The sequence below is a fragment of the Pseudoliparis swirei genome, chromosome 9, assembly GCF_029220125.1.
Source record: "Pseudoliparis swirei isolate HS2019 ecotype Mariana Trench chromosome 9, NWPU_hadal_v1, whole genome shotgun sequence".
Lineage (NCBI taxonomy): Eukaryota > Metazoa > Chordata > Actinopteri > Perciformes > Liparidae > Pseudoliparis > Pseudoliparis swirei.
The window spans coordinates 14,276,135-14,296,579 of record NC_079396.1 but is presented as its reverse complement, the minus strand read 5'-3'; the positions used below and the strand labels follow the sequence as shown (position 1 = coordinate 14,296,579).

General features: G+C 40.1%; 1 protein-coding gene across 1 annotated transcript; it reads right to left on the bottom strand.

Moving 5' to 3' along the window:
* Positions 1-2,093: 2,093 nt before the first annotated feature.
* hoxc1a (homeobox C1a) lies at positions 2,094-8,983 on the bottom strand. The gene is given in 3 exon segments (XM_056424095.1): positions 2,094-4,910; positions 8,384-8,935; positions 8,938-8,983. Coding segments are annotated over 3 exon segments (993 nt in total). The 3' UTR covers positions 2,094-4,515.
* Positions 8,984-20,445: the final 11,462 nt, after the last annotated feature.

Below are 20,445 nucleotides of genomic sequence, written 5' to 3'. Positions count from 1 at the left end.
CAATCCAAACTAGTGAGTAAACAGAGCTGCATTAGAGAGGTCAGAGGCTCCACACAATCAGATATGTAGCAGGGCCAGCTCGGTTGATTGTACTGATGCTGCATGATGCCACAGGAAGATACTCCTGTACAGAATGCTCTCCCACACGGCTCCAACACACAGCACCAGATGTCTCAGGAAACAGGAAACTTTCCTTTGCAACAGACTTGCAACCTTGACACAGTTTCACCTCCGCTGGCACCCCTTCTCACTCTTTTCTCCCTCACCTCCCATCATCATGATGCCTATCAAAGCCCCCACCACACACACGCACAAACACACACACAAAGCCACACGCGCACACACACACACACACACACACACACACACACACACACACACACACACACACACACACACACACACAAGCACATACACTCTTTCAAGAGAAAATCTCCCTTTGCAACCAGAAGTGCTGAGTGCTGCTGTTTGCTTTGTACACAGAAATTCGCTGAGCCTGTAAGCTGTCCCCAAACATCTGCTCCCTGGAGTGGAGCAGGAGAGAAGCGGCGAGGACTGGATTGGTGCACATGTTGTTCAGCGTAGCTCTGTCAAAATGTGTTATGAATGGATTTGTATGTGCGGGTTTGTGCACGCTCGTGTGAGTGAACAATTATTCAAATAGGTGCTTTGTATCTTTTTGAGCGCTTTATTAGTAGCACCTTGGAAACAAAACACATATTTGTGTAGTTGAACACAGGGCACCCAAATATGCATAGGCACATACACTCACACACACAAACAGGTGCACTTCATTTCAACTTTCTTGATGCACAGATTCTTTGGTAGTCAAATATGTCAATGAGCCCGATCGAAAAGATTGATTGAGCATGAAAGTCTTTGCAAATAAAGGAAAACAGTAAAATCAGATGATCAGAAAAAGTAAAAGTAAGGAGAGCATTCAAATGATCTCTAAGCACAACAACAGCTGAGCTATTTTTGTGCTTCACTTAGAGTTAGAAAGAGCTTAACTTGAACAATTGATTTAATTCCCCTAAGCCCCGGTGAGGATATTACATGCATAATATGCATTAAGTTAATTTTAAGTCAACTCAGCATTAATTACAATGAGCTCAGAAAGAACCCACTTACATATCTTAATTTAAAACTTAGTGTAAAATATGCTGGAAGCTGCATATGTTCTCTCATTGCTCATGCCATGCAGCGCTCCTCGGAGAATTTTAACAGCTGCACACATCAGAAGACAGTCAATAGCCTTATGCTTGATTAATTAATACATGTTTTAGTTTAATATCTCAATTGGAGTGTTTTATCTAAAAAATGGTTAACTTTGAAAAATCCTGTTTGAGCTATCGCACTTTATTATAAATATGTTTCTTATTGATTTAAATGAATGAGTTAAAGAAAGTTTCATTTGGGAATGAATTTCATGACAATAAATGATCGCTGTACCGGAGAGGAAAATAAAAATAAAGGTGAAGAACATTTAGAGTTGTTCAATGTCACCACTGTTGCAATCTGCGGCAGTAATGCATTTTCAGCTGAGTTATTTTGGTTTGATTTCCCTTCCATTTACCATGTGTTTGCTTATGTATAAGCACAGCACAGCCGTCAGTCTCAGGAAGCAACCGTACGTCTTCAGGAAGGAATTACAGAAGAGCACAAATTCATCAGGGTCACACTCAAATGCTTTCGAACTAAATGTCAGGTCTGAACAAACAATGCAGTTTCCCTTTCATCAATTGAGAGGCAAATGTTGAAGCTGCCAGAGAATTAAATTAAAGTGATAGTTCACCAAAAATAAATCAACTCTTCTTTTCACCTTCACATCATACCTATAACTCACGCAATTTTAAATTGTTGTGCATTTCTAGGTGAATCTTGTATACAGAAACTCTGATGAAGTAAGTTTGGATTTTTTAAAAGTTTCTACTGCGCACCTGCTGCAAGCATTCTCACACATCACACAGCCTGTAACGTAATGCAAGGGAAGATATTTGCACAACATGACGAAATAGCTTCTAATGAGGTCAACTTTACACACTTCTTAGTAACATAGACACAAGAGACCATTTTTATATTGACAAGCTTTATCATCACATTGTTTCATCATCATTGTCCTCATCGTCATCCTCTAACCTTCACAAGTGCACACTTATTTGCATCAGAAGAAGACAGACGCTTTGGCTGTTTTGTTAAGCTTTCCACTTTGTGCTATTTTGTTTAGAGAAAGGCAACCTTAATGGTTTATATTTTGTTTAAATGCAAATGTAAAATAAATTGGGCTCAACACAGTTTTTGTCTAGCTTGCATGTAAAATAATTTGTATCAATTATAAATACACCATTAAAATGATTTCACAGTCAAAAGCTCCTCTGCAGACCTTCAAGTTTGAACTTCTTTTACTTTAAAGCTTTCAGTTCAAATGAATGAGATGAACATTGTAAAGGATATTGTTTGGAGGCGATTAATGTCTAAATTCCTCTAAAAGTATTTAACACAATATGCATGAAATATAGAAGCAGCATGCATGTTATGAATAGTTGCTCTAAAATGTGTTTATACGGGCTCTGACATGGAATCCTATTAAGTGTTCAGTATGCTCAAGTAACTTTAATTTTTCAACTTTGCAATTAAAAATAGATCTGTGCTTTATATCCCAAAACCTATTGGGTGAAAAGACTCTTTTATCCAGTTTATAAAGTGAGCCAGGAGCATATTGTTGGGCTTATTAAAATAAGAGATAGGGCAAAAATTATGTTAGCTCTAGGTGTAGAACAAATGCCTTATGTGGCTTATGTGGCTTGGTATGGAATTATAATATGAACAATTATCATACGGCCTAGTCGCCCCTCGATTCAGTTGGATGAAATATTGGTGTGTGTACATAGAGACCCACCACCAGAACAAAAGCCTTCTGAGTTGTTGAAAAAAAGAGAAAACGAAAGAAAGAACTACAGAGAAAGAAAGAGAGAGGGAAAGCACAGACTTCGAGGTCATCCAAATTAATGGTGCATCTTTCTCTCTCTCAGCCGCTGACCGGGTCATCGTTGTCCCGAGGCAAGACAAAGGTCAAGAGGTGAAAGGTGAATGCTGGTGTAACTGCATATATTAGCTTGAAGGTCCAACTGCTTCTAACAATTATGTTATTATTATATTCATAAAAATTCCAAGGAGGTCACCTGTTAAATGTTTAAAACGGACCTTATTCATCCATTTTGATTTTCGCTTTATATTTCTAAGCGACACCCATCTGCTTTAGGTTTAATTCCATTGTTGTTGTCATTAACTTCCGCTTTGGATCTATTTACCTTTGTATCAAATGCAAGCACGGCTGATTGGAAGCTAACAAAATATTCCCTTACATAGAATTAGTGTGGCTGATGGCCTCATATCTTGATATTAGAATAGACATTAACATGGCAGAACCCCATTGCGATATCGGGACATAACAGTGTTTGTGGGCTGAGTTTAAAATCATTTACTTTATATGATGAGATGTGAATCTCGAAGAAATATTTAGCAGCTGGAGCTGCTGGAGCCACACAATTTATTGGTTGATCTGCAAAACAGCGCAGACAGCGTTTTATTGTCTGCTCTCCCGCATGAGTGTTCAGGCTAAATTATCATTTTCTGATGCATGTATATCGCGGTAATAAAAGACGCAACAACTCCCGACCGTGAATTTTCTACATTCCATTAACATGCAGTTACAGATGCATGCAAATGCTCCCAGATTTGTGCCTCAAATAGATGGATCATCACGGATCAATACTTTTAATAAGAGTGATCAATAAATCTATCAGTCAATTACAGCATTTTAATTCCGTGAAGAAAAACCTTAAAACCGGGAAAATACACACACCATTAAAGCAGCATTAAATACTCTGCTTAGCCTGATAATTATCTGCCCCCATGTTTAAGATGTTATTTGTCTACAACAGGTGCATATGTTTCCTAAAATATTCACAACAGCTTTCTAAAGAAATAAAAAAGAGATGTAAACATGCTGCAACTTAAATTGGTTGAGAAATCAATAATTAGTCAAACTAAAACATATATTCCCAATAGAATAAATATGATGAAATGTACATTAAATAAATACAAATATATTATTTTATTTTAAACAAATCTAAGAGGCACGTGCCTGGTTGAATACATACACAAGTCAAGTCAACTCCTGGATGAATTGTACCGAATAAATAAACAAATCGAGTGTCAAAGTTGCTATGGACAATTAATATAATTTTGTTTCCTTGTTTTCATTGGTAGGAGCGCGGTGCAATGACTTGAATTTTAATATTCAAATCAGCGCCAGTCTGAAGCCGAGGGAGGATGACAAATTGTTTTTATCCGTTCTTGCATGAAGACACTTGGCATTGCGCTTCTTACGATACGCATCCATCGTGGTACGCAAATAAAAGTGAAGCCTGATTGAAACCGATGCAAAAGGGAATCAAAACATCTGCAGGCGGGCGCCATCGCGTGTGTGACGCGTGATGCAGGTCCTGCGGTTCAGGAGTTCAGGGGCAGGTGTGTGGACGAGGACGGTCGAGAGGGGCACGTGTCCAAAGTGTCGGCGTGTGAATGCGGTGCCGCTGGCCCTGGGTCGGAGAGCAGCCCGACTCGCTGTAATTTCTTCTGCTTCATTCGTCTGTTCTGAAACCAAACTTTCACCTGCGTCTCGCTGAGCTGCAGGGCTCTGGCGACCTCGACCCGCCTGGCCCGCGTCAGGTACTTGTTGAAGTGGAACTCCTTCTCCAGCTCGGTCAGCTGCCTGGTGCTAAAGCTGATCCTCGAGGCGCTGGGTACCGTGGGATGGTCACCCGTGAAGATGCCGCTGCTTCCAGCCTCGACAGCACCGAGGTCCGAACCAACAACGCTGAACCCACAGGTCATGTGCATCCTGGCTGGGAACAGAGGACATGAAAACAGTCGTCATGCAATATCAATCAGTTTCCCCCAAATCCTTCTGAACAAAAGTACCCGCCGTTGTCCAGAAAATAATATTAGATATTTTTTCCAGAGTTGAAACAGCAACAATTATTGTATAATAAACTTAAATCAACGCATATGTGGTTTTGACTTTTATAAATCCTCAGGAAATGCATCCACTATTCATTACCGCTGGCCTTGTAATTTCTGTGATAATCAGGAATATAATGTTTTTTTAAATTTTGTATTCACAATTTGTTTGGATAAGAAATGAGCTGAACAAATATCCAGACGTTCCAAGATATTATCTCCAAGAAAGTGACGGAATTGGCCCTGTGCCAAATTGTTGATTTAAAGGCTTCACCACAGAGCTATTTTTCCGTGTGTTTAACAGACATATTTCACCAAGGTATATCAACTTCAGCAGTAGCCTATAGGCACATTGTAAAATATGTTGCAACTGTCAAAACATGTGGATGGGAAATTATGTGTTATCTAGAACATCATAACAGAAACACCTGAACAGTTCAATGCAATCTCATGCAACAGCATCCCAAACTACAACCTGAAAATGATTTAGATACCTCTGAGTGTTAAAGATTTGAATGTTTCACATTCATTTTGTAAAGTTCCTGCATTTAAATGAGATGAGTTCACCAAATAGAACAACATTTGTGGATGTATTTTGCAGATATATGGAAAAGTTGTCAAAGAAATGTTTGGTGATTCAAAACAACTTTGTATCATTTACAGTCCATTAACTGTATTTATCAGAATCATTAATAGTTTGCCTTTAGGCCTTTCTGTCAATGACAGTTTAACAGTTTACAAATCCTTTCAAACACTGCATTAATGACAATTGCTTCTATTTTTTCCTCTGAGGTGTCTGGGTCACACATTAAAGTATCATCTATGCTACTTATGTGCAATGAATGACAGGAACCGCAGCTATATCTTGATTGTTCATTGCTGACTTTGTGGTAAGTTGTCAGTGTGTCTCTGCCTCTGAGAAAATGTGCTGCTGCTGCATAATGGAGTCAGTGTGCCAGGTGTAGAGCAATGTCTCCCACCACAATTCATAGAGTGGAAGGTTAACAGGCCTCTAGCCACTTGCAAAAGCATAGCAGATGGAAAGGTCAGTTATAGGATGAATGTCGACATCTGTGTTTTAAGAAAATGAATGTCAAGGAACCGAGCCTAAGAATTAGAGGGCAATGAATATGAAGAACCAATACAGAGGAAGTGTACGTAATTAAGAACTTCAGCTTTCAGGAGTGCAAATCACATGCACATTCTGATTAATAGCACCAAAGATAATAGAATTGATGCCGGCCAGAAGGCATAAAAGACTCAAACTAAATATTTGAGAAATGACTTGCATGCTTAAAAATAGCCAAGCAGCAAAGGGAATGGAAGGGCCATTCCGAGCCAAGGAGAGGGAAGAAGAAAAGGGATAGATCGATACACATTGCCTCAGTCATCTGGGCATCTAGCCCACAGTAATTCAGGTGCTGTCAAAGCATAATTGAAGAATGACGCACTGGGAGTATATACACTGAGCCAAGAGATCAGGTTGCAGGTCTGTGGAGGCCCTTCAACATGGAAGAATATACACAAGACTTTGTTTCGTGCCAAAGCCAATACAACCTCCAGAGGAAAGCACACTTTCACTAATGACTCTCTTTCAAGTTACACTTTTGCGCTAATGAGTTACTCCTACAGATGATCCCCTTCAGAGAGATGCAGAAGGAGGTCACACAAATACAAACGGAGGAGATGTGTGTGCGTGGGTGGGTGTGAGCAAATGACTTTCTCAAGTGCACGGATTTGGTTCAGATGAGTGGCTAATGTGTTTTATGAATAAAACGACTCTTCGACCAGTGAACTGTGTTGTTATCACCTTTTGCTTCCCAGAAGAGGCTCCATCACTGAACGGTTTCCCCACTCATCTAGATTTCGAGGTAATCAAAAGCTAGAAATTGTGGTATTGTGTTTTCTGTCAACCAATGGCAATATGACAAATCAGAAGTGCTTCATGTCACCTGTTCTTCTCATCATGAGAACAATGTTTTACATTGTCCACTAATCTGATTTTTTTTTCTCAGTCCATCCTTTCTGCATCACTTAACATTACACTTTTCCAAATAAAATCAATGTTTGTCATCCTTTGCCTCTGTAATCGAGCCTTAATCCAAAATGATGTTTCACAAGCTGTATGAACGCACATCATGAATGAACACGAGCAAGGTAATCCAAAGCTATACCAATGTGAGTTTAGTGCAGTCAAATCAAAACTGTTTGATGTAACATTTTGTGCACATTGACCCCGTTGTGCAGAATCATCAGAAACGATGTGTCCACCTTTAAGGGAATGTTGCTGCATGGGTTTGTTGCAGTCCTTGCAGAAGAGCTCAGGCCTTTCCACCTCAACAGTCTGCTTCTTTGGTCACTGAACATGTAGGTCAGCAGCACGCTTACAGCTGACAGACAATGTGCTTTGGGGGGAAAAGGTTGGACCACCGTTGTAGTCAATCTTCGTCCATGTAAAATGTATGAAACCAAGCCCAACTGCAGCCGGTCAGTCAACTGACATTATTGATCAAATGATGGATCTATAAAATACTATCACTCACACAATTGAGGATTGATAGGCATTTTTCACATTAGTTGGCTATTGTTTTTTGTTTTTTTAAGCCTGGGATATATTCTTCTGAGGGCTCTCTTGCCAGGACTCATCAGTCAGGGATATGATGATCTGTGACAGCAATTATGTTAAAAAGGTGGACACATGTAAAGGTGCTGGAAACTGAAATCAATACACAAGGGCTTTCATTACAAACAGACACATAATCAATACTCAGGGAGCACTCCAGCTTAAGAGTAAGTTTTACTCAACTTCCTGTGAGTCTCGACAGCCAGTGGTCTGCTGCATTATTCAACGGCTACTGGTTAGTAAGGATAAGGGTAAATAATGGATTATTTTCCAGTTGAATATACACTGAGGCTAAGCAGACTTTTGGCTGTTTAGGTTCTGCTTGCAACAGAAGGTGGATCGACGAAGTTAAATAACCGACCTCCAGTAACATCGAAACGTTAAGGAAATAATAACCGAGTCCTCATGTGCATATTCAAATGTGGCGTCGACTAAACATACCGTCTTCCAAACCCTTTGATTTGTTTTAAAAAGTGGGAGATTATTTTAATTCAACTTTATGTTGGTGACGGAGGAAATGGTGCGCGGTGACGCACAAAACACGTCAGCTGTTTTTTTCCCCTCTTTTTTTTTTTTTTTAGCTTGAAGAGAAAACTTTGACCAAACTTTCCCAACTATGGAAGTTATCCAAAGCTTAAAGTTCCAGCAATAACTAATCTAACCTGAATACATGAATGTATCAAGGTTAATTGTGTCCTTCTCTCGTGCGCAGTCTCCCTTGACAAAAAAACTTACCCGCCCGTTGCTGACTCCTTCTCACTCTCATCCACTCAAAAGTTTTACTGCTTACATCCATATGCGCCACGTTACAGTCCAAGCCAGCTGAACTCCCCATGGCGACGTGAATCTCGGGGCCATTACGTGAGTAGATTTGAATTTGCTCGGCTAGTGAGCCAAAACCGGATTGTAGCGTTTCGTTGTTATTTGACGCGCAGTATTCGGGTCCCGGAGAGCCGTGCCCCTGCGCCCTGCACCGCCAGGGGACGCGGGACGAGTGGGGGCAGGCCGGTGCCGAGAAGCCCTGGAGAGTATCGCACGCTGGAGGAGGAGGGCTGTCCAAAAAGGTGCAACTGTTGGAGAGAGTTGAGTACCGGGGATGCGGTGTATTAATTCGTGAGGCGGCTTTCGCCTCCTGTTCCCTCTCCTCATCACGACTGCCGAGTTCAGGATGCGTCCTGCAGTCCAGGTCCCGGTTTATGACCTCTTTGGCTCGGCGGCAGTCCGTGAACAGAGGGCTACTCTCCACTTCGGCCGTTAACTCTTGATAGGAAGTCATTATCACCTCTTGCCTGCATAATCATTGGACGGGGTTGCACTTCATGCCCGGCCTCTCATGCATCCAAGTAACGCATGGTCAGGCGGCTGGACGACCGTGGGGACATTCCTCAGAGGAGAAACAGCAGTCCCTGATTGATGGAGATGACGTGCCCTCCTGGTCTCGGCCAATAGCTGGACATCTCTGTCATCAGAGAGGACAGCACTGATTAAACAGAGTTGAGAAACTCACTTTAGGTCAACATTTTAATGGTGTCCGAGCACAACGAATTGCACCATGCAGGCCGTAGCAAAACCCACACTCAACCAAATGCAGTGTGGAAGTAAATCAGCAGCAGCAGATACTGAGGGCCTTCATGGGCCGCTCACCTATGCAAACAGGTAGGCTATGACGTCAAACGTTGTTGTACAATAAAGAGTTTGTTGACCCCAACATAAATATATTTGCTGGTCAAACTCTGGTATTTTAATTATTTTTCACGACAACAATGAACAGCTTTTCTTTTTCCAAAGCTAAATTAGCATAATATAGGTCGACATTGATGCAGCTAATGGTTTATGCAAATTTGGGAAGGCTTCTTGAAAACCCAAGGCCCTCTTTAGCAAAGGGCTTAGGTCATGTGAAAGGCACACTTAATGGGTTCAGAGGTCGTGACAGCTGGTATTTAGAAGTTCAGTGGCAGCAGATTTGTAATTAGCCTCGAACAAATACAAAAAACGTCTCAGAGTGGAGATCAAGAAGTTGTAACTGACAGAGGACATGTTTATCTTTTGGTTAAACTAGCTCCTCTGCTGGATAAGCTGTCCAAAAACAACAAGGCGTGTTCGTCTGCAGAGCACAACAATCAGTTTTTTTAGACTGTTCTTTTATTTCGACATCGGCGAGTTTACTCATGTATCACCAAGTTAAACTTTTGTATCCATGTGCAAATAGCGCTATACATGCTATTGAAACTTGATTGACATAAACAAAAAAATACATGTAGAGAGGAATAATACACCAAGGCCAGGACTGCACCTATGTACACTGACTTCAAACATGCAAATAGGCATAATGCCACATGGCTTGTGCTTTGGTACAACCCCATAGAGACGCAACGCATGCTTTCATGGAGTGAAAATGTCAATGTGCTCCACAGTGCAGCAAAAGTTGTTTTCTTTTCCTGAAGACTGGCAATCAAATACGTTGCTCGGTCTGCAACATCGCATACATTGTAACGAGAATTAATACATCTATAATGATATACAAATACTCCGATGTAGTGTTTAATCTCCAAACCATTTCATTAGTTTGCTTTAAATCCAAAGTGAAGAGATTATATCTTATATGTTCATAACCCAACAAGTGAGAAAGAAAAGCCTCATCATTATTATCAGTCATGTTTCCTGTGATTGGCTTAGTCGCTAAACAAATGATCACTTAAGAGCCATGATTGTAATATTATACCTTTCATTATTTCTTATTTATAATTCATTTAAAAAATATTTTTCCTGTCCAGCGATCAATCAATGAAAAACACAGTTTGTTAATTGAAAGCCATACTGTTTATTAGAATTTTTTCATTATTATTCTGATTAATATTGTTATATATTATCTTACTGTTTCTCAGATAACTGTACAAAACGACCACTCGTAACGTTTCTTAACAACCTGAACTTTAAAAAACGACATGTTCCTGTTCTTTTTTTATTTTTAAAACAATATCTCTACATGTCTTTTAAGTCGGCAGTAATTTCAGAATAATTCAGCGTAATGAACAATTTATAACTGCATTCTTACAACACAGGAATATGGTCCCAGCTGTTGGAGTTAATAGGATTCTACAGGCAGCGATGTGCTGAATGACTGAGTGCAATATATCCCTTCTCTCCATGCATTTGCAGGGTGCACTGATCCATCTTCATGTCAGCTCTGAGGTTACTCAGGGTTCACACGCTAGCTTGTTTTTTTCCTCCACACTCAATAAATAAATCTCTGCAGCTTTCTGTTTACCACCTGAATATAAATTTGTTTGCAGTCGATCGAAGACCTGTGCAGAGGTATTAGAAATTGTATTTCTGTAATGGCTTTCAGCACAGAGAGGGAGATGTAGGAAGAGTTTGCAGAGAGGATGAGAAGTAGAAGAAGAAGAAAAAGAAGAACAGGTGTAATCCCTGCTTTCCCGTATGCAAACGATTTTTTAAGCGCATGCCTCAGCCTTCGGACGTATTCAAATTACATTTAAAACCAAGTAACCTTTTTATCACGTAGGACAAGAACAGCAATCCCTTGAAGTGCCATATGTTTGATTAGCATATTTGAAGTGTTGTTCCACATCACTGCCCAGCACCTTTTATGCAACAGAAGTTATATTATCACATTTAGCTCAGACAAAAAAAGAAGATGTCTTTAGCAGAGGTTTCTTCCTCTGGACAGCTTGTATCCCCTAAACCACAAACATGAGAAATAAGAAAGGGTGAAATGGGTCCAATTCTGAATTTGATTTCCCTCAAACCAAATTATGCATCCCATCTACACACAAACAAGAAATGTGAATTTTCGACCCCCAACCCACTAAACATCCTCTTAAAACTCAGTGCGGGCATTTCCTATCATCATCACTATCGTCTCTATTGTTTTGACTCGAGGTGAAGCAAAACACAGCAGCACTTGGGTGGCTGTGTCAGGAGGCTGAAGGCAGGAGGAGGGAGAGAATATTGACTGATGCTAATTTGTTTGGCGTCCATACTCTGAGGTGTGTCAATAGGCAGTCAAGGCCCTGGGATCAGCGCAGCCGTGCTCGGATTACCTCCATGGTTTGAATTGTACTCTCATCCTGTCGCTGCTGACATGATGCTACAGGCCGCTATTGACACCAGACCCTTGTCTTGCCCTCAAACATTGTCAAGCCTAATTATATGTCAGCTCTTGACCCTCACAAGACTGTGAATTAACCAGTGCTGACAGACGAGTGTCACCATCAGCCAGAGAGGTCACTGCCTTTAAAGCAGTTCCAGGAGGGGAAGATGACAGCCATCTTTGCCATGTTCATGGAGCATATAGGCTCATCAATGTGGCATCATGATAGAGCTGTAATTTGGCAAAGAGAAATAGAGATAGAGAGAAAAAGGGCCAGACCAAGGCTGAGGCACAAAAAGATAGATATTCAAGTGTGGCACATTGACCGGTTGAAAGATGGCTATCTGTATGATTGATAGAGTGTGTCTGTGTTTTTCAAATATTGACATTTTTGAAAAATAGTGATGTCAGAAGTGAGGTTTAGCTCAGTGTATGCCAAGCCCACACACAATCCAGGGAATACCTCTTGAAACAAATAAATCCATCCACTCACGGTGTGGAATTCTAATAAGTGTACTTGCTTCGTCGTTGAATGACATGAAATCTGTCACAGTACATGAACCGTAATCATAAATCTATTGCAACTACAGTGCAAATGGCCAGGGACATTGCAGATAGCTGTATTCTGCACAGGTTCAACAGTGCGACAATAAAGCAATACCTTGCTAATACCAGGACTTTTCAACAATAGCCTGTAGTATGTACTGCGGTGTTTCACAGCCTCAGTGAGCCAAGAGGCTTGGAGTCGGCAGAATCACAAACATCATGACAACAAGCCATCAGTTATCTCCCCCCAAGCTGCTGCGTACACTTGTGTGTTTCCGGAGTTCTTACTGTGGGAAATGAGCAGGGTTAAACATGTAACAGAAGGAAATGTTCATCATCGTCGCACACTCTGTAATATTCCTTTTTTTCGCTGCAGGGAAAGAGAAGCAGTGGTTTTTAATGTATTTATTTTTCTGCTTAAGCATCCCCTGCCCGTTCACAACGCAGATCAGTAGTCTACTGTGCATGCTCATCATGGTTAATAGCAAAATGCTGATAGAAAAATGACACTGTATTAATAATGCACTACTCTTCTGTTGAGGCTCAGGAGGGAAGGGTCCTGCAGTCTTGAAAGGAAAAATGTCAAAGTTTTAAAAGTTTGAAAGTTAAAGTCTCGATGAATAAAATATTGGATATTTACACTATCCAAATATTAGTTTAATGTAATTCATTCCAGATGAAATAGCTCTAAGGTTGTTAAAATCATCTTTTTTCACACTGACAGAATCATATATTCTGTCTCAGCTTGACTGATGCTATATCGTGTTTACACAGAGCGAAATATTCAAACCCAGGACTCCATGAATTTTACAGCTGCTCATTCCATCAATGTTGGAATAGGGGATAATTTAGATATCTGACCATTCTGAATCTGAATATATAGTAAAATTATCTGGATTGGAAAAACGTTTGGCTACACGACTGGACCACTGTTGAATACTAACATAAATATAACCTTTTGCGATAACTTTTCAGAAACATTTAGTTTAAAAATTGACGATCAACAAGGCTTTTTGTGCATTCAATTAAATAAAAACATTGTTTCAAATATCCCAGATGTAACCCTTGTTCTTTGTTGACATTGACTTTCTTTCCTTAGTGTGCAGTGTCCCACTGACCCGACTGCTGTGTGTGTGAAAACAACAATATTTGCAAAGATTCTTTCTTTTAAAACTTTAAAACAAAATGTTCTCAAGGTAATACAAGTATTTAAAAATGTATTGAAGTAGTTTCAGTTGACACAAACTGGGCTTATATGTGTGATATGACAACATATAGAGATGACCATGGACCATTATTTGTAGATGCAAACATATATTTAGATTCATTCTCCAGCCGTGTGAGAGCTCAAACAGAACTCAAACAGAACTCAAACAGAACTGTAAAATTGGGAAAGTTGTGAAGCATAAAGCACATAAAACTAAGTCTGTTTGGAAAAAAAAGTAGACACTGAATATTGACATCCAAACATCAGTATTCTGATACATTTCAAACATACTGATCAAATGTTTTTATCTGAGATATTTCCACAAGGATCTTGGTTTCGAGAAAAAACGTTTGAACTTGCATTGATTAGATTATGTGTGATAAAGCCGTCGGGTGTGCATAATTGTTGGGTGATCAATAATGGTCAACATGTGGCATTTAGCATGGTGACTGTTGTGATTACAAGTTCATTCATTTGAGATCTTCAGAGGGAACGTGAGCTCCATCCAGCAGGGGACTCTGTGACTGTGCACAGTGTCGCTCACCACAGCTGAGACAGTTTGATCACCAACTTACCTTTTTATTGTCACCGATCATCCTTAACTGGGAAGCATTTAAAATGTCATTGATCTTGATAATGCCGTGGCGTAATATGACAGTAACAGTTGTATGAGATTCAGGAAGTCAAATTTCCAAGATTGATGAGTCGTAGCAGTTGAGTTATAATCCATCTACCTGAGTAATGCTCTGGCTCTGTTCCACACGAAGGAGCAGACAAATAAATAAAACCCATAAAGGTGACACTGGAAATTGATACTTAACAATCATCTTGAGCAACAAGCACCTGGAGAGACTAGTGGGCAGCAGTTACTACTGTGGAGGGAAAAGGCTGAGAAGGTTAATAGGTCATAAAAAGAACAAAACCTCCTAAAGGCCAGGCATAAAGGTTCAGGGTTTTGCTCAACAATCGACCAAAGCATTGCATGCCAGTCGTTCTATGGGATGGTTTTACTTTTATTATTATTTTAATTGTACAAATCATTCAATTATGAAGCAAAATTATTCAAAAGCAAAACTGAAAATGGGTCCCAAATTGGCCATTATCTTAAATATTGCACATTGTATTTGTTAACAAGAGTAGATGTTGCCGTCTAGCCAACAAGGTTGTGTCCTAAATGGGACATAAAACAGTGTCATTCATAAACATGTTCTACACAATGCTTTGAAGTGTACCAGGTTGTTCACGAGGTGAACATGCAGAGAAGGCATGCAAAATTGGGTTTCTCATTTGGTTTTGACTTGTGATGCGTCTCTCCAACTTTGCCTTGTATCTAGAACATGTTTAGATTCATGAGTCAATTAGATTGTCCATGTAAATTGTTCCCTGAGTTTCTGTTTTGGTCATAATGGTACATTTTGTTTTCCTTTAAAGGTTTGATATACAGGATTTAGAACATTCATGTAAGAGCAAACAACTACTTGCAAAGTAAATATATAGTGGTATGAAGTTTACCAGCAAGGGGATGGGCATGAAGTCAGTCTCCATTTGTGTGTGTTGTAATCAGAGCTTGTTTACAAAGCTGTGCCGGCTAAGCGTGTCTTTCACTGCGCAGCGAGTTTCTCTGTTCTGCCCCACTGGCTAGCTCGTTGCCGCCGCTCTGCACTGTTCATGTGGCATTTGCCACCAATACGCAGCCTCAAATTATATTGTAGCGCCTAGCCTCCCAACATAATTATCAATCCCAATATGTCAAATACCGACACTTCGTGAATGGCCACGAGCTTCAAACTACGGCTCTCCAGGTAACCCTTTAGTATCGGCCTTTGTCAGTTTCCACTCGTTACATAGTGTCATAGTGTCTTCTTAAAATGAACTTCCATCTTCACGGGAAGTTAGGTTTAGGCAACAAGTCCTCTTAGGTTTAGGCCAAGAGCGTAGTTGGCATTAACCTGACTGACGACTCATACCAAGTGACTTTAACGACTCACATTAATTATAGTCTGGACACAAACTGCTGTCTCCTTGTTGATCGTCCTGTGTTTCACCTCCATTCCCATCTGGCATATTGTATGTGGATGGACTTTTTCAAAATCATTGGCTATGACCATTTCATGATGCGGGTGGGTTTACATTGGAGTTAATCCAAAGTGGGGTCGGTCGGTATCAAACTGTTTGTATTCAACAACAATAGCCCCGGTTATACTTTCCACAAAGACGGTTGCACAGACATGAGCTGGCATGGAGTCATGACTCAGTTGCACCTCGCGACAAACCGTCATTCTTAAAGCTCGTCAAAGTTGATAATTGCCTCTCCCCATCTGCATCTGCATTGTAAGAAAATGTTGCATGTGCAGGCACAGAAGAAAACCTCCTTTATGGAACCTCCAAGAGTGTCTGATGGTGTAACATTGTGTGTGTGGACACTCCCGACCCTTGAATATGCGTCAAGCATAAATCACGCTTTCAGCCGAGAGCTGTGTGGAGGTAATAGATATGCTCCGAATTCTGTATTGAGCACCTTTAATTAAAAAGGTCTGTTGTATAATATTTAACGGCATCCTTAGCACCTCCTTAATCACTAAAGGTGAGGAGAATATAAGCCAAAGCATTCTTTGTAAATGCATTTAGAATAACTAGAGCACACTATTAAGAGCAGGCTCTGTCACATAGACATTATTATCATTGAGCCTATTTTCTCCATTCCCATTAAGTAATTTTGGAGTTAATGTTGGAGTAAGGTGCACATCCCTTTCTCTCGGCCGTACACCATTTATAAGATGAACCTATGTTTGAGAAAAGCATGTGCACTTGAGTTTAGTCTTTCTGCTCACACATGTTTTCTGTAGTGGGGGCATCCTGGTCCTGCCTGAAAGAGTACACTCCCCCTTATAAATGTATTTGTGGGTATATTTACTGCTGTAATGTTAGTCCGCAACCATCCAACCACTGCCAACAAATGTACATGTGTGAAGAATAGAATAGCATGACGGCATTGATTTTCCAGAAGAAGAACATATATTCAGAAAGGAAACCAAAAAAAGGAGAAACAAACCTTCATTATGTTTATTAGTTAAGGTCTTCTGCAGAGATGTTATTAAAAAAAAAGTCTTAAGACACAATTTCCATTTTCCACTTTGACCTTTTAAACCCATGTCACCTGATGTCTACCAGGAAGGATCTTGGGAGGGATGCACACATTGTAAATGGTAAAAGATTAAATATATTTACCTGTATTTAAAGAAAATAATGCATATTATCATATAGTAAATATGTTATGCATGGAAATTGAGTTAGAATATGTCCCCATAATAGAAAGTAGCTTGCCGTAGTAAACAATCTTTCAACTTGTAAAATGCTAAAGATGCCAAAAGTATGTGGAAGCTGAAAAAAATTAGTTCTTTTCAGTTTACATCATTCAACTGAAGATGTACATTACAACTGGGGATAATTCAACATCAGAGATGTCTGGAACGCAGCAGAAGTCAACAATCTCCCGCACTCTAAAAGGTTATACTTTCTTATTTAAATTATATATGTAATTTAATTATTGAAGAATGCACTCATATTGCCTGAAAATGGTAAAAAACTAACTTCACACGAGTAAACTGAACTTGTACCTTTGTGTCCCTGGAGTCCATGCTGAGCTCAGCGCTGCACATGTGCAGTAGAGCACTACAGGAGACGTTACAGTGTGGACTGGAAACTTGGGGAGAAGCAGATTGTTTTATAATTGTCAAGGTTAGTTATTCAACTTCTACATTCGTCAACTATGATTTCATTATTAACAACAACATTTTGGCAGACCATTATTTTCGGTTTAGTTATACTCCTGGTTAGCTAACAGTGGGTAACTAACCGCCATGTCATTTCCATGAGGGTCTGTAGTGGTAGCTACATCCATGAGAGCCTTGCCCAAATGTATTGAGCTCCTTTTTAAATGCTAAGTTGATAAACCAGAGCTTCTCATTAGGACGCAAAGAAGAAAACAAATTGAGTTATGAGGAATAAAAGAAAGTATTTCTCAGTAAATAGAATAAGTTTCCAAATTGCATAAACATAAAAACACAAAGGTTTTGCATGATGTGAGCCTGTCTGTCCCATGCACAGTGAGTCTAGCAGATTTGGGGTCATCTCTTAACTTGGTACAACATGTTGTGTTTGTGTTCTGTTTTGTCCTTGAAGGTTATGCAGAGCGGCAAATAAAGATCAGACTTCTTTGAGTCCTTGGACCAATATATTGCATGTTTCCTTCACATCTAGAGTTGAAACAAAGAATTGCTTCTAAAGAATCTTGTGAAAGTGTTCTTTATGTTTTTACGGTAAGGCTAACCAGCGGCTGACTGTGGCCGAATATTTACCGACTTGAGGGTGATATTGACCTTATAGCTCAGAAAGACAACATGTGATGCAGTTTCTTCATTTCCCCCTACTGGTATCCAGTGATGTCATAGCCATAAGGGAGACTGTGTCTCCCAGTTTCCCTCTGTGATGATGAAAGGGATTTCTACAAACTCTGTCTTGTAAGTATCTTGTATTTTGTTATTGTGAAGGTTTTACACTGTCAAGTCAAAAATCTCCCCCCAGTTTCAACCGTTCTTTAGATCCACATTCAGGTACCATCGTGGATTTCACACCGGTTCCTGTTGACCTGAAGCCAGTCACAATGCAGGATATGTTTTGAGGGACGCTATTGAAAGCCATGCTCAAACCATGTGACTTATTTTTATAAGGCTTAAGAGTGAATGTCTTGTTTGTATTGCCTTGGCTTTAAGATGCTCATGATGGCACTTTGTTCAAATAAAAGAGAATCCCGGAAGTTTTATTTCTCATCAGTTGTCTGTAGTTTACCCAAAGTGATAAACCTCATAAAATGGTTTGTTTCTCCTTTTTGTAGCTGGTCTAAATACATTTAATTTCCCTCTAAAATCAACAGCCGCATCCTGGTCAATTCATTATTATAATTGATTTGCTCTGATAGTGATCTCCATGAAATAAATAACACAAGACTATAAGCTTACTGTGATGGTAATATGATGAGCTTCTGGCTTTACTTTGGTTGAACGCAGGCCCAAATGCTTTGAAATGTACTTAAAGCAGCATGTCTTTTGTTAAGGACATGGACGTTTTGTTTTCATGGCGGCTTAAGAAAAGTCTTGGTGCAGAGAGCATTTTTCAAATCTAACGCCAAAATCAGTTTTACAACAGCTGCAAATGGGACAGTGGAACATCAGTCACTGTAAAGGACATGCACAATGCAAAAAATTCAAAATTAATGATGGACCGTAACCAAAGCTGGTTTCATGGCACCATGGCTGGCATCATTTATCACTGCATCGCTCCACTCCGGTCAATGCACACAATTTAAAAAAGAAAACATGTAAGGATTTTTGGCTTTGCGGATTTTCCACTCTGCAAACAGATGTCGTCAAACTGAGGTTAAGTGAGTAAAAAGGAAATAATTACTTTAGTTGCTCACTAGGAGCCAGCCAATGTCAGAAGAACTGGCTAATTCAATGTTGAAATAGGAGTAGACTGTTCCCCCTTGCCGTGAGGCCCTCAAGGGTGGGCTTTTCATGACCCTTGGGGATCCCCCTTGACCCCATCCACAGAATTACTGCACTCCAGTGTGTGAATCCTCCTGGCTTTCAGTGTCTGTAAGGAGAATGTAGTGAGGAACCAGAGGTAAAGTTCCTCTTGAGCCACAGCACCATAACACCATCAATCACCCAGCATATGTACAAGAATCTCAGGAATTCAACACTGTCTGCTTCTTCTTCACAACCCCCTCTTTCTCTCTTTGTAGACGAACATATTTGAAGGGAAGAACTTTTTCTTGCTTCGTCTTTTTCTTTCACTTGCCTTTCATACTTTTCTCTCATAGGCTGTCACCACATCTTTAATACATATGTGATGTGGACCTTATTTTATTGGTTACAACATGTCCACAGAGCTGTTATGTAGCTCCAATGAAAACTATTGAGACCTGCTAGAAATGGTGTCAAATATTTACCAGATGACAGCTGATCCACTGACTGATTACCTCATGAATTGGGAGCAGGAAGTCATTCTATCCAGGACGACCAGGGGATCAGCTTCCTCATTTCATAGCTGTCAGTAGTCCTCTGGCAGCTCGTTCACAGGACAGCCACATACCTGTATATAAAACTGTCAGCAGGTCAGAAAAAACGTGTGTAGTTGTGTTAGGTACATTGCTATTTGCTACCCCGGCTCACATTATCAAGTGTAAGAGGAGGTTTAATCCTTCATCGTGAAAGTTGCTGTCTATGTTATGTGTAAAAAAAATGTCGAGAACCTGCGACCCAATTATGTCAAATAAAAGCATAATTCCCTGTGGGCGTAATTTAGCTCAGTGAGTCGAACATTTTGAAATCATACATAACAAACGGAAAACAATGTTTCCACAATATCATTTACATTTGAGAATCCACTCGTCACAATGGCTCTTCAATGCTTTTGAGGATAAGTTGTCATTAGTGATTGAACCTCACTGGTCTGCTATGGCCTGCGGGCTGCTGGAACTTAAATAGCCCCTGAGAAGGAGGCCAGCCCCAACTTACAAGACTACAATTTGGCTATTGAGAAGACAAGGCCTGGGAAAGAGAAGGCAAGAGATCTTGCCATGGTGCCCAGTGGGTTCAGAGCTTGTGGTTGGAGTGCTGGAAGGACTGCCTTGTCTCAGTGATTAATGGTGGAGAACTCGGAGGCAGGAGCGAGGGAGAGGCTTATGTGGCAAGATTGTGCAACTTGAATGCATACTACTGTATTTTTTTTAATGAATCTAAAGCGTGCTTTAATTTGATTACTTTCTGATTTTTTTCCCCCTTTAAGATCTGATTCCTTAATCATGAAATATTGTTGACAAATTGTAACTCTAATCAGCAATGAATAAGGTAAACACGGTATGAGTGC